At 41.0% G+C, this 12,196-nt stretch overlaps 1 protein-coding gene across 1 annotated transcript; it reads left to right on the forward strand.

The window, feature by feature from the left end:
- The first annotated feature begins 1,513 nt into the window (after positions 1-1,513).
- LOC111598394 (salivary glue protein Sgs-3-like) lies at positions 1,514-2,483 on the forward strand. The gene is made up of 3 exons (XM_030223695.1): positions 1,514-1,541; positions 1,600-1,739; positions 1,977-2,483. The coding sequence occupies exons 1-3, from the start codon at positions 1,514-1,516 to the stop codon at positions 2,481-2,483; spliced, it is 675 nt and encodes a 224-aa protein (XP_030079555.1).
- Positions 2,484-12,196: the final 9,713 nt, after the last annotated feature.

The raw sequence follows: 12,196 nt of genomic DNA on the forward strand, positions 1-12,196 counted from the left end.
CCGATTATACATATATTTTATATGTAGTGAATCACTCAAAGTAAACAAGCGTAACTTTTAAAGCTTTAGCTATACATTTTATAATATATAAAAAAAAATGTTGTTTTTCGATTTGCCACGTTCGCAATGACCGTCGATTCTATATCTTAGGTATATATTAACTCAACTATATACAGCTGTGTTCACAATATTAGAGAGCTGCATTCGGTTGTTCATTGAAATAGTAGTGCGGCATGATATTATTGAAAAAATATATATTAGTAAAAATTAAAAAAAAAATATATTTATCGACAGTAAGGAACTTATTATATAATTTTTACTTGTTGAAATTTGTGGAAAATGCAATTGTTTTTTTCTTATTTTATTGAAAATTTATTTTATTGAAAATTATTTATTGAAATTTATCGGCAGAAAAGAGAATTTTATCTTTTAGAATTAAAACTCAGGACAAAACTTAGAAAGAAAATAAAAATAATGTGGTTTGCACAGCTTCCACGATATTTAACGCCAATTCCTATAAGAATGTGCCTGATAATCCTGGTTGCAAATTTTGAAACTAACTTGCGAGATGGACTTATAATTGAGTATTAGAGCAAGAAATATTATCTGAAGTTAGCTGAATATTAAATAGTTTATTTTTTATTTTTCGTAGTCACTACTATTTTTATGAACAACCAAATTTTTAGAACTTGTCTTTCCCAAGCGCTGAAGTGCACTTGTTCCTAAGCTTGAAACCAAATAAATAGCTTAGTTAATAGAAGATATGTTTATCTTAATATTTCATTTCAAAAATACATGAAAAAATATTATATCTATTACAAAATTGTGTTGCCAACATTTGGTGCTCATTTATATATCATATATATAATATATATATATTATTTATATAATATATATATATATATATATTTTATGTGTACTATTTATGCTAAAAATTGCGACTATGTGTGTAAAAAGATATATGTAATTCTAGCTGATTGCTCAAGTTCCTCGGAAAACAGGCAAATTATGCTAAAATAGCTGCAATTTCATATAGATTTGATAAAGATAGATATAGATACAGAGAGATATGGATAAAACATGCCTTTTTACTTAAGCAAGACGGATGGACGGACGGGTGGATGGACAGACGAACGGACGGAAGGCCTAAATGGACGCGGCTGTTGATTGGGATCGGGATCATGGATTCAGGGTATTATCAATGGATATATTTGATATCTTTCAGATTCCCACGTGCTGTCGTCAATATGGAGCATTCGAAATATTATAAATTCGGCTGTCTATATTTAACGTGCAGCCTGCCGCAAAGTGGCTAAGCAAATATTTGCGAACGAATTTAGTTGCATGTATTTGCGCAATTGTTCAGTTCTAAAATTAATAAGCAGCAGCAGCAAGCGACTGCAGCGATGCCAGCTGGATGAGCCCTATAAAATGGGAAGCTTGGCACGGTAAAGGCATCAGTATCCGCTTTCACTTCTGTTCACTGTGAGAGCTATCTAAGAAGTACTTCGACATGAAATTCCCTGTTGCCCTTCTGATTGGTAAGCTTGTGTCAAATCAGCTTTAAGAATGGCGAACAACCGTTGTTTCTCCTTTCAGCGAGCGCCGTGCTGCTGAGCTGTGTTGAGCTCGGCTCAGCTGGCTGCGGTTGCCCAGTAACAACAACCAGGCCACCATGCCAGCCACCAACTACCACGACAACTTGCAGACCACCAACTACCACGACAACATGCAGGCCACCAACAACAACACAGCGACCATGCGAACCAATAACTACAACTACAACAAAACCAACAACAACGACAACAACACCTTGCCCCACGACAACGACAACAACAACAACGACTACGACGACGACAACAACTACGACGACAACAACAACGACAACAACACCTTGCCCCACGACAACGACAACAACAACAACGACTACGACGACGACAACAACTACGACGACAACAACAACGACAACAACAACGACAACAACAACGACGACGACAACAACCACCACCACAACAACAACCCCAACAACAACAACGACCCGAACAACCACAACGCGAAAACCAACGACAACAACAAAGAAGCCAACAACAACAACCAAGAGGACAACAACAACAAAGAAGCCAACAACAACAACCAAGAGGACAACAACAACAAAGAAGCCAACAACAACAACCAAGAGGACAACAACAACAAAGAAGCCAACAACAACAACCACGAGGACAACAACAACAAAGAAGCCAACAACAACAACCACGAGGACAACAACAACACAGCGGCCAACAACAACAACAACCACATCGAGGCCAATAACAACAACTAAAAAGCCGTGGTTGCCCTGCAAGCCATGCGGACCCGGTGGTAGGCCCTGCCTAGGTTGCCCGCACCGCAGAGAGCTCTGCGCTGAGCTGCTTTCGCAGCTCAAGAGCATTGAGCGCAAGATCAGGAAGTGCGTCTGCGGCCAAAGCCTGTTCCTGTTGCCCTAAACTGAAGATGGACCGAGTATTGCGACCGATAAAACCCAACCGATGACTACCTTTAGAAAGCTGTGAATGGATTGACATTTGGATTCGTTGATTAATTATTTTTATGATTGTTAATTTTTTTTTATACATTTTAAAATATATGTATATTGTTGCATTGACGTGATGAAGTTTCACCATCAGGACATTAAGTTTGAAGTGCCTCGAAATGAGAACTTCAGAGTCTATAATTCGCTATAGACATCAGCCAATACTTACTAAAACCTATATGCAAAGTCTGGTATCGCTTGCTATTACAATCTGTAGCTATGCAGCTCAAAAGCTAAAATGTTTATGAGTCCTTAGTCAAGCAAGGTTGCCTTTTCCAGTCAGGGAGTGTCCGACTTGAGTATACCTGACCATGCTGCTATTTCAACATTGTGAATTGAAAGTCCATGAAAAGCAAAAAAAAATATCGAATTTTATCGATAAAAAAAGGACATGGGTTAACATAAGGTATACAAGAATATAGATGTAGATATTTAAAATCCTTTGCTTTTGTAGTTCACGAGAACAGTGCGCTTAATAGCGAGGACGGATGGAGCGAGATAACCAAAGGTCTTAACTCTGTTCGCATAGAGTAGCCCCCTTTAATAAGCCACCAGCTTTAGCTTTTATCGACTCTGCAAGTTGTAAGGACTGAAGGACCTAAGCGAATGCAATAAAGATCAATTGATCCTACAGCACAAGGAAACAGAATAGCCAACTCTAAGAATGCTGCTTCTATAACAACTATGAATATCAACAACAACAACAACAACAACAACAACACCATACCACATAACTCCAGAGAACAACGACAACAACCACATGATCCATAGCAATATGCGCCGCAACAAGAGCAAAACGCAAGTAGAACCACAATTGTGATCACGCCACTCTTAACACCTACAACAGCAACAACAATGGCAACAACAACGTATTGAACAACAACGACAACTATCATAAGAACAGCAGCAACAACGACACCTCCCTTAGCAATCTCAGCCACAGCCACAACAACAACAACACGCTTAGCAATTGCAACGACAACAACAACACCGTGCTCAACAGCAACGACAACTATCAACAACATGCTGCACATCAACAGCAACAACAACAAAAACAATAATAACAACATTGCTAACACGCCCAACAACAACAACAACAACAATGTGCGCAACTACAACAATAACAAGACGGACAACTATATGGCCTACAACAACAACAACAACAACGCGTCCAGCAACAGCGACAACAACAATACCCAAAAGAACCTTGAATGTTCAACATGAAGGACGCTGTGCGTGCAGCTCTAAGCACTCGCAGTGACAGTCCTTGATCACAGGCTTAGTAGAGAGCTTTGCTGTTCGTCTGCATTGAAAATGGACTCCAGTTTGGGGACCTGTGTAGCTGAGCAACTATTGCTAGTAATTTTGGTAGTCCAGATCTTAGCCAAAATATATATTTGATACATGCATTTACGCAACAGTCATTTACAGGGTACACACACATGAAGCTGCGAGACAATTATTTGGCAAATTGGTTAAGGTGCAAAGTGCCGATGAGAAACCCAGAAGCACAAGCGGAAGCATAAACATAAGCAAAAAGAAAAACAAAACTAAAATCAAGAACAAAAACAAAATCCAAAGCAAAAGCAAAGGCAATGCGCAATTATCAAATATCAAGCGTCAACGCTTTAGCGCTGCCTGCAGAAGGCAGGAACAGCAGCGGCGGCAGCAGCAGCGACGGCAGCAGCAGCGACGGCAGCAGCAGCGGCAGCAGCAGAAGGAGCAACAGAGGCAGCAGCAGCAGCCAATGCAGCGGTGCAGAGAGCGCTTTATGTACGTGGAAGCCCAAGTGAAGTTTATTGTGAGCCAAACAACAACAAACCCAAACACAAACAGACAGCATAAGCGAGAGAGCAAACGGTTTATTGTTGATACTCAGAGAGCGTGAGTGGATGTTGGGCAGGGAGAGCAAGAGCTAGAGCAAGAGCGTGAGCTGAAGCGGGAGCGAGCGCGAGAGCCTGTTAGAAAACCGGGTGAGTAAGGAGCATGGTACGAAAACAAAAACAAACGTGCAATGTTAAGAGCGAGCAAAGTACGTTGAGAGCGCTTTTCGGTTGGCGAAAGACAATGTGAAGCAGCAGTTAAGAAAATGCGTCGCAAAAACACGGCGCAGGTGCGCAGAGTGCAAGTCATGGCTGCCGGCCAGGACGAACGGAAAAACTGAGGCAAACGCTGTTTTATGTAAACTGTAATGACATTGATATGACATGTGGTGGTGAGGCGTGCGACAAGTAAGAGAAGCATTGGAAAAGAACCAGAAAAAACGAACAGTAAGACCGGAAAATAAATTAAAGAAGACGACAAATAGCACACACAACAGAATCGCCAACAATAACAACAATGTGCAACGTGCGTACGCAACGGAGGGAACAGAATGAACGACAGCAAAGATGTGGAGTAGGCTGAAAGAGAGAAAGAGAGAAGAGAAAGAGAGAGAAACGGGGAGAGAAAGAGAGAGAGAGAACGCCACGTATTTGCCACGATATAAAATGTGAATGAAAACAGCGCAACGTCAACGCCGTCAACGACGTCAGCGTCGGCGTTAGCGCTGGCGTTGACGTCGTTGCTGACTGTGCAACAATTTGTTGCCGCAACATGCGCTCTTCAAGCGCTAGCACCAAGCCTATGGGTGAGCGAGCAAGCAAGACACAGAAAGAAACAGAGTGAAAGAGCGAGATAGAGAGAGATGGAGCGGACGAGTGTATGTAATAACAAGAACAACAACAACTGTTAAATTGTGCAATGAAGGCAGCAAATTGTCAACGAGGCGACGACTCGGCAGACATGACGCAAGCAACGACGCCGACGGCGCTGCGTTCACCCACACACAGCTGCTACGTTTAGCTGCATTGTCCTGGGGATTTGCTTTCGCTACTTTCGCGCAACTCGCGTGCGCTTAACTATTTATAAAATGTCCGGGCACCTGGACACGGACTCGGACTCGAATACGGACCCGGACACGGACTAGGACTCACACCGGCCCCGAGCTTGGACTCGGACAACCGCAATTCTGCTGCAGCTGACGTTGACGTTACCACTGACAGGGCCCAGAGCCGGAACTGCAAGCGCCCCCTTTAAAGTTGTGTATGTTGCAACGATTGCAAGGAATCTACTTCTAAATTCTACAAATAACCAGACTTAATAATGAGCTAAGTACCCACCTATCCGGGCCAATAAACTATTCAAGCTGCTCGACTATGAGGGCTTCGAGCTCATTGTTAATGCAAAATCTATATAGATCACACGCTAAGCAGTAACTGTACCAAAATATGGGAATTTTCATTTAGATTTCAGGATTGACCAATAAGGAATTAAGTAGAGATACCCGCAAAATGATCCGATTTTGTTTTAGCCATATTAGGTAATATCTGTCAATATGCAATCTGAATACTTGTTAGAATTATGTATTCATATGGGCAATATCTATAACAGAATAGGTTGGCTAAGCCATATAGCTCTCACGCTAAGCAGTAATAGATATCTAAATTATAGATCTATGAGAAAGTAGATATTAGAGATTTATCTGTCATATACTATACTTCAGATAAGCTGATGATCATAATACTCTTTCCCGAAGTAAAAGAGTATATTAGTCTGTACGTCCGTCCGTCCATATGTCCGTACGAATGCCGCTATTTAAGCTAGAGACTTGATATTCTTGACTAACCTCGTCTTATAAAGTGTTAAGATTTTTCCGATATACAGTTTATATATCTATATTTATATATATATTCATATAAAGCTATAAACCTAAATTAATCTATAACTATAGTTGAGCTACCGGAGACTCTTTCCCGACTGCCTTACCAATCGGGAATGGGTATATTGCAGTCGGTAATGCCCGTGCGCAACACGCTAACTTTTTACCCAATTGTTAGTCCCACAAAAATGATAAGAATATTGGTTTTAAAAGACTCGACCTTCGGGCTTGGCATTTATTCACATTCCATGCCCCGTTATTGACTTGAAACTGTTCACAAATATCGAACAGTAAACACCAAAGTTATTCAATAACGCGTTGCCCAAAAGGGGGTTGACGGAAGTGGAAAGAAGAAGCAAAAGGATGGAAGGGGAAGCAACCGCAGAAATGAATTGCGCAGTTTGCAACGTGTGTGTCATACGTGTGTGTGTGTGTGTGTGTGTGTGTGTGGGTTGGATTTGAGAGTGCGTCATGACATCACATTGCTGCCTACAGGGTATCCTCGAGCTCGTCACATAGTGACTAAGCGCCCGTTCAGACTGCACCTGGCTAGCTGGTATACTTTATTGCATACCTTAAGCCCTCGCAGTGGATCCCTCGCAAGTGTCTGCTTAGCTTCCATTTGTTCACACGATATGCCTTAGACCTCCCACCCAGCCACATGGCTGTCTCTGTTTGGCTGCGTGTTGCTGCCTTCTTTCAGTGTTTGCCTTGGGCAGCATAGCTGAAGATTTCAGCGAAGAGAACAAGAGAACTATATATATATATTCCTAATCAAAATACTACGATCCACATTTGAAGGGTAGCCCGTTCGAGTAGGACTATATCTATCACAGTCTTGAGGCTTGTGCCAAGTAAAGATCTATTCAGAATCGTCAACTTCTGTTGAGTTTGATTCACTGCATCATGCAACGCCTCCTATAAATGATGTCCCTCAGTTGCTTTCTTCTAGCTTGAAGCCTTTTCCGCTTTCTTACGTGCAAGCCCGACTGCATAATACTGGCACCAAAATATTTAATTTATTTTTTTCTTTATAATTCATGGATCTATCTGCAAAGCAGCTGAGCACTGATGCAACTTGAAGACAAAACTTGAAGACGCCGCATCTAGCCCAAAGTTTGTTCAGGCTTGCCACGCCTACGAGAGCAATAAGTGAAAGAGAACCACTGATTTGTTATGGGTTTTCACCTCTAGAATGTCTATTCTTCAACTGAAGTTAATGACTAAGTCAGATGGACTGACTCACTTAGCTGAAAGCCAATATACCCTACCTACATTTTGTGAGCGAGCATAAAAATAGAATTCAAGCCAATTGGAAAAGACCTCAAATTGTAAATGAGATTTTTATTGACTTCAATATTTAGCTATTTTCGGAAAACCAATATGCTCTCTTTTCGCTACGTGCACGAGCCTAATGAGAGGTATACGACAAAGAGTTTCAGATAGATTTCTAACTCTAGGCACAATTTGCACTTGGCAATCAATCAGTCAGTCAATCTGTCAATCACGTGAAATGCTAAGCTGTTCAATTAAAAGTTAAGCAAGGGTATTTAATCTTTGGTTGCCTGCCAGACTCATTAGAGAAAGGGTTTTAGGGCATACTGAAAATGCTGTCGAACATGTTGCAGTTGACGGACTTCATGAAGCGTATAAACAAAATATAATAATATATAAAATATATATAAAATATATAATATATAAAATTAATAATATAATATACATAAATAAATATGAACGTGCCTCAGTAGAGTTATTAGACTAGTAATTTCAGAGAGAGCATCGGAATACCTTGAGCTATGCCTTTTCCATCTCATTCCATTAAAACTTTAAAGAGCTTTAAAGCTTGAATACGTCTTTGCTTTCTCCCAAAAAAGTGCAATTTTTTTTCGTCTTGCGCTTTGGTCGTGCCCAGCGTGCAGCTAGAGCCGAGGTGAAGGTATTTTCTAGTCGGACAACATTTGTAACTGGAGCAGACTCTTACTTGTTTTTGTTTTTGTTTTTTTTTGCTGGCTGTTTAAGTTTTTTAATTAAAATTCCATGGAATGGCAGCAGTTGAAGCACTTGACGTGACTTTGCACTTGTTTTTTGTTGTTGTTGCTGTTGCGGTTGTTGCTGCTGTTGCAATTTGCACTGCATTTGTGAGGTTTTGCTTGGCAGGGCCTTGTTACTCATACGCCATGTGACCCTCGCCCAAGGGTTGGGCCCGAGCCAATGGGGTGAAGCAACTCCAGCAAATGCCAAGCGCGGGGCTGGCACGACTCTTACCAAAGCACGACTCTTCAAGCAGACGTATATGGGCTATTGCGAACATCGTTCACGTGTACTGCTTGGCTTACGCAAATGACTGCCACCTGCCCCTGCCCCTGCCCCTGCCGCTGCCGTGGCACCCTCCAAACAAAACAAAATAAATAATTAGCAATAAGCTAAAGAATGTGTGCGTAATATTAGATGAAGCAAGAAGCAGAAGAAGTTGTTTAACTATTTTATTTCAAGTGCAAACGCACGTATCCTGGGCTAGATCCATCTAAGCCACCAGCTCTAAGGCAAGTCTTTGACTTAAGATTATCTTAAATATATATCAGAAATTCCAAATCTTTTCTCTAAGCCTTTCAGTCATAAACAGCTCTATCAAGATGACAAACATCTGATCTATTTATGGAGCTCATTCATTTCACATTTTGATACTCGCCTATGCAGCATAGCGAGTATATTGGCCTTGCTCAATTATCGTTGCAGCTGCTAGAGATTTGACTTAGAATATATATATAAATGATATATATAGACCCGACTGTTGCCATAGCCTCGCCCGCTTTGGAGTCGCTTCACCACGTTCAGTCCACTCAGGCGACGATCGTTTGCCTCGGCTACCGAAATATTCATTCATATCCAACCCCTTCCTTTGGTGTATTTGAAGCCTCAGCTATCTCGATCAACTTATCTTTGCGGTCGGACAGCATTATCTTGTGGACTTTTGGGTGCTCGTTGCGCCTCGTATCACTTATCAATGGTTGATTGGCCTGGTGCAAAGTCCGCAGAATGTTTCAACTTTATTGCAATGCAACGCTTTATTAGCGCACAAAATTCCACTTTATCCATTTTCTTCAAGCTAGCAATACTTGCTCTACTCTCTCTATGCTCTCTCCCTCAAACTGTTCGCTTTACACTTGCACCTTTGACTGATGAGCTCAAGAGATGGATGAATGAGGGCGTAATTCATCGGGAAATACCTACGATAGAGTAGCTACGATACCCAGCTGTATACTTGAAATGTTGTATAGAGTTTTACGAGATAAATCATAAATCGGAAAAAATCTGTATTCTACAATTCGAAACCTAGTTGACTTTCTCTAAATCTTTTCAATTTATCAGTCTCTAGCCTCAATAGTCGTATTGACAGAAGACGGATGGAAAGACGTACTAACAGACAGACAAACGGACGGTAGCACGGACTCATAGACAGACGGGAGGACAGACGGATGGCCGGATGAATTGATGGATAGACAGGCGGACGGACGGACGAATAGGCAAACGCACGGATGGAAGGAGGCACGGACGGATAGATAAACGGAAGGACAGACGGACGAATGGATGGATAGAGAGGCGGACGGACGGACGAATAGGCAGAAGGAAGGAGGCACGGACGGATAGATAGACGATTGGACAGGCGGACGGACGGACAGATAGATGGGCAGAGCGACACCAGAGGAAAGGACGTAGGAACGGAAGGACGGGCGAGAGGACGTACGGACGGACAGACGGAAATACAAAGGCACGTATATAGCATCACTTTGTGATCTGCTGAAAGTATATCTTACAAAGTTTTAGAGCTAAACATCACGTCCGTGCGCTGAGTTATGGAGATCATATGAAATTTCGTTAAGAAACCCTTGGCTCAGCTGAGTTTGTTTGACAATAGGTGTGTAAGAAGTGCAAATTGGACTCTCAGTTCCTTACTGAATATCTGAAGAAAAGTAGCGCGAATTAGAAGAGTTTGTCTCCACCAAGCCATCAAAAATAAATAACAATCTGCCCATGTCTGTCAGCTTTTGTGGGTCATGTAGTTCAGCATCAAAGCAAGCTGCAATTTTTGATTTTTCCTGCAGCGATACAAGCATATATCTGCTATATATTATTTTTTTCTTAAAGGAGGTCCATTTTGTGGCCTATATAAAAAACTTGGTAACTCTGGTTTGCTCAACTGAGCGCAATATTCCCCATTGAATTGGCGCGAGAATCAATTTCAAGCAACCTTTTTCTGTAAGCTTTTTTTTTAAATATTTAATAAAATAGTTGCTGAAGTGAGGCAGAGCACAATTTGGTTTTATTTTAAGTGGAATAACAGTGATTTTAATAGAAAAAAATTGTAGTACTTTAGCTCGAATAATATGGGACATATTTGGCATTAAAGGAGAACGTTAAGGTTGCTTCATGCTGAAGAAGCGCGTTATTAAATAATAAGAATAGAGCAGAACTGCTAAACTGCTCTATATATAGGCCTAAATGCGACAATCTGAGTGTCTTTTAGACATAAATAATAAGCTGATTGGCTCTACTTGCATATCAGCCAACATCTGCCTTTGTCGAGAGAGCGAGAGCGAGCGCTGTGTGAGAGGGAGAAAGAGAGAGATTCCACTGATTAGGCCGTATTTCCATGGCTTATTTGAGTGAAGTAGCAAATGTCTTCTCTCGATCGTAATGCAATATGTTGCTGCAAGGCAACAAACTACATTTGGCATAGAAAACTGAATAATCAACTCGAAACGTAAACAAATCATCGGCATTTTTCCCATTATCAATAAGAATAATGTTTATTCTGTTATCAGATAACATATTTATGTAATATCAAATTGTGCCAGCCAATTGGCAAGGTACATACCTACGCACATGCATACCTATGTACATACATACGTACATACATACATACATACATACACATGTCTCCGCATTGCATTGAACTTGAGCGGTCATCGCTCGCTCGCACTTGTCGGCCCATAATGCGCTCAGCCTCCTCATAAGCTGGATGCGTGCTATATGTACAGCATTCACACTTAATGGATGTATAATGCATGTGTACATACATGTACATACTGGCATATGTACACACATGCACACCTATGTGTGTATATAGGCGTGCTGGATGATTTTATGCAAGCCATAGACGAGCGAACAGAGGCAAATTTTATACAGCAATTGTGATCGCTGCAGAGATACCCTGTATTTAAAATGTGTTAATATTGTAATAACGGGCTTTATACCTATGTCGAAGGTCGTTCGAAGGCGCCTTTTCAAGCTGCCAATTTCATATCTTTAGCTCCTATAAACAGCTTTAAATGCCAGAGCTGATATCTAGCTAGAGAATGATGATATGTTATATAGGAATATATGTACATCAGTTCTTATAAACATAGTCCAGACGGACATGTGAATAGATAGAATAGAGCAAGAGCAGCAGCTCAAATTTGTTAGGTTTATGATAGTTGGTAGACACAGAGCTAATGATATGATATACTGCATAGGAACTATGAATTAATAAAGAAAATTTTTTAAAATTTAATAGAAAGAACGAGCTAAGAATAAGGCAAAATATCCTTAGAATATTTCAGTGCGTTTTCGCCTGCTTTAGCTCTGAAGTTGGCTAGCAGAAAAAGGTTATAGGTTGAGGTCTACGGAGCAACTCTAAAAGAACTACATCTATTAGTTTGCAAACACCTCAATTTAGGCATATTCGAGTTTGATCCTTGATGTAAAAGTTTATTTATGAACTCGCTCAAAGAGACCTACCAAAGGCCTTGGCTGCCAACGGTATACCCCATTTGCACAGCTTATGGTCGCAGGGTATAACAATTGACAGAGCGACTGACCAACTGATTGCGAGTCCCTGACTCTGGTCTTTGATTATAGGCCGTTGTTGCTGGAAGTTATGCGGG

This window comes from Drosophila hydei, unplaced genomic scaffold (genome assembly GCF_003285905.1).
Source record: "Drosophila hydei strain 15085-1641.00,03,60 unplaced genomic scaffold, DhydRS2 tig00000250-arrow-arrow-pilon, whole genome shotgun sequence".
Taxonomy (NCBI): Eukaryota; Metazoa; Arthropoda; class Insecta; order Diptera; family Drosophilidae; genus Drosophila; species Drosophila hydei.

Coding starts and splice junctions, on each gene's coding strand:
- LOC111598394 (XM_030223695.1), top strand. CDS start 1,514: ATGAAATTCCCTGTTGCCCTTCTGATTG. Junction 1,542..1,599: donor CCCTGTTGCCCTTCTGATTG/GTAAGCTTGTGT, acceptor TTCTCCTTTCAG/CGAGCGCCGTGCTGCTGAGC. Junction 1,740..1,976: donor CCACGACAACATGCAGGCCA/CCAACAACAACA, acceptor ACAACAACAACG/ACAACAACAACGACGACGAC.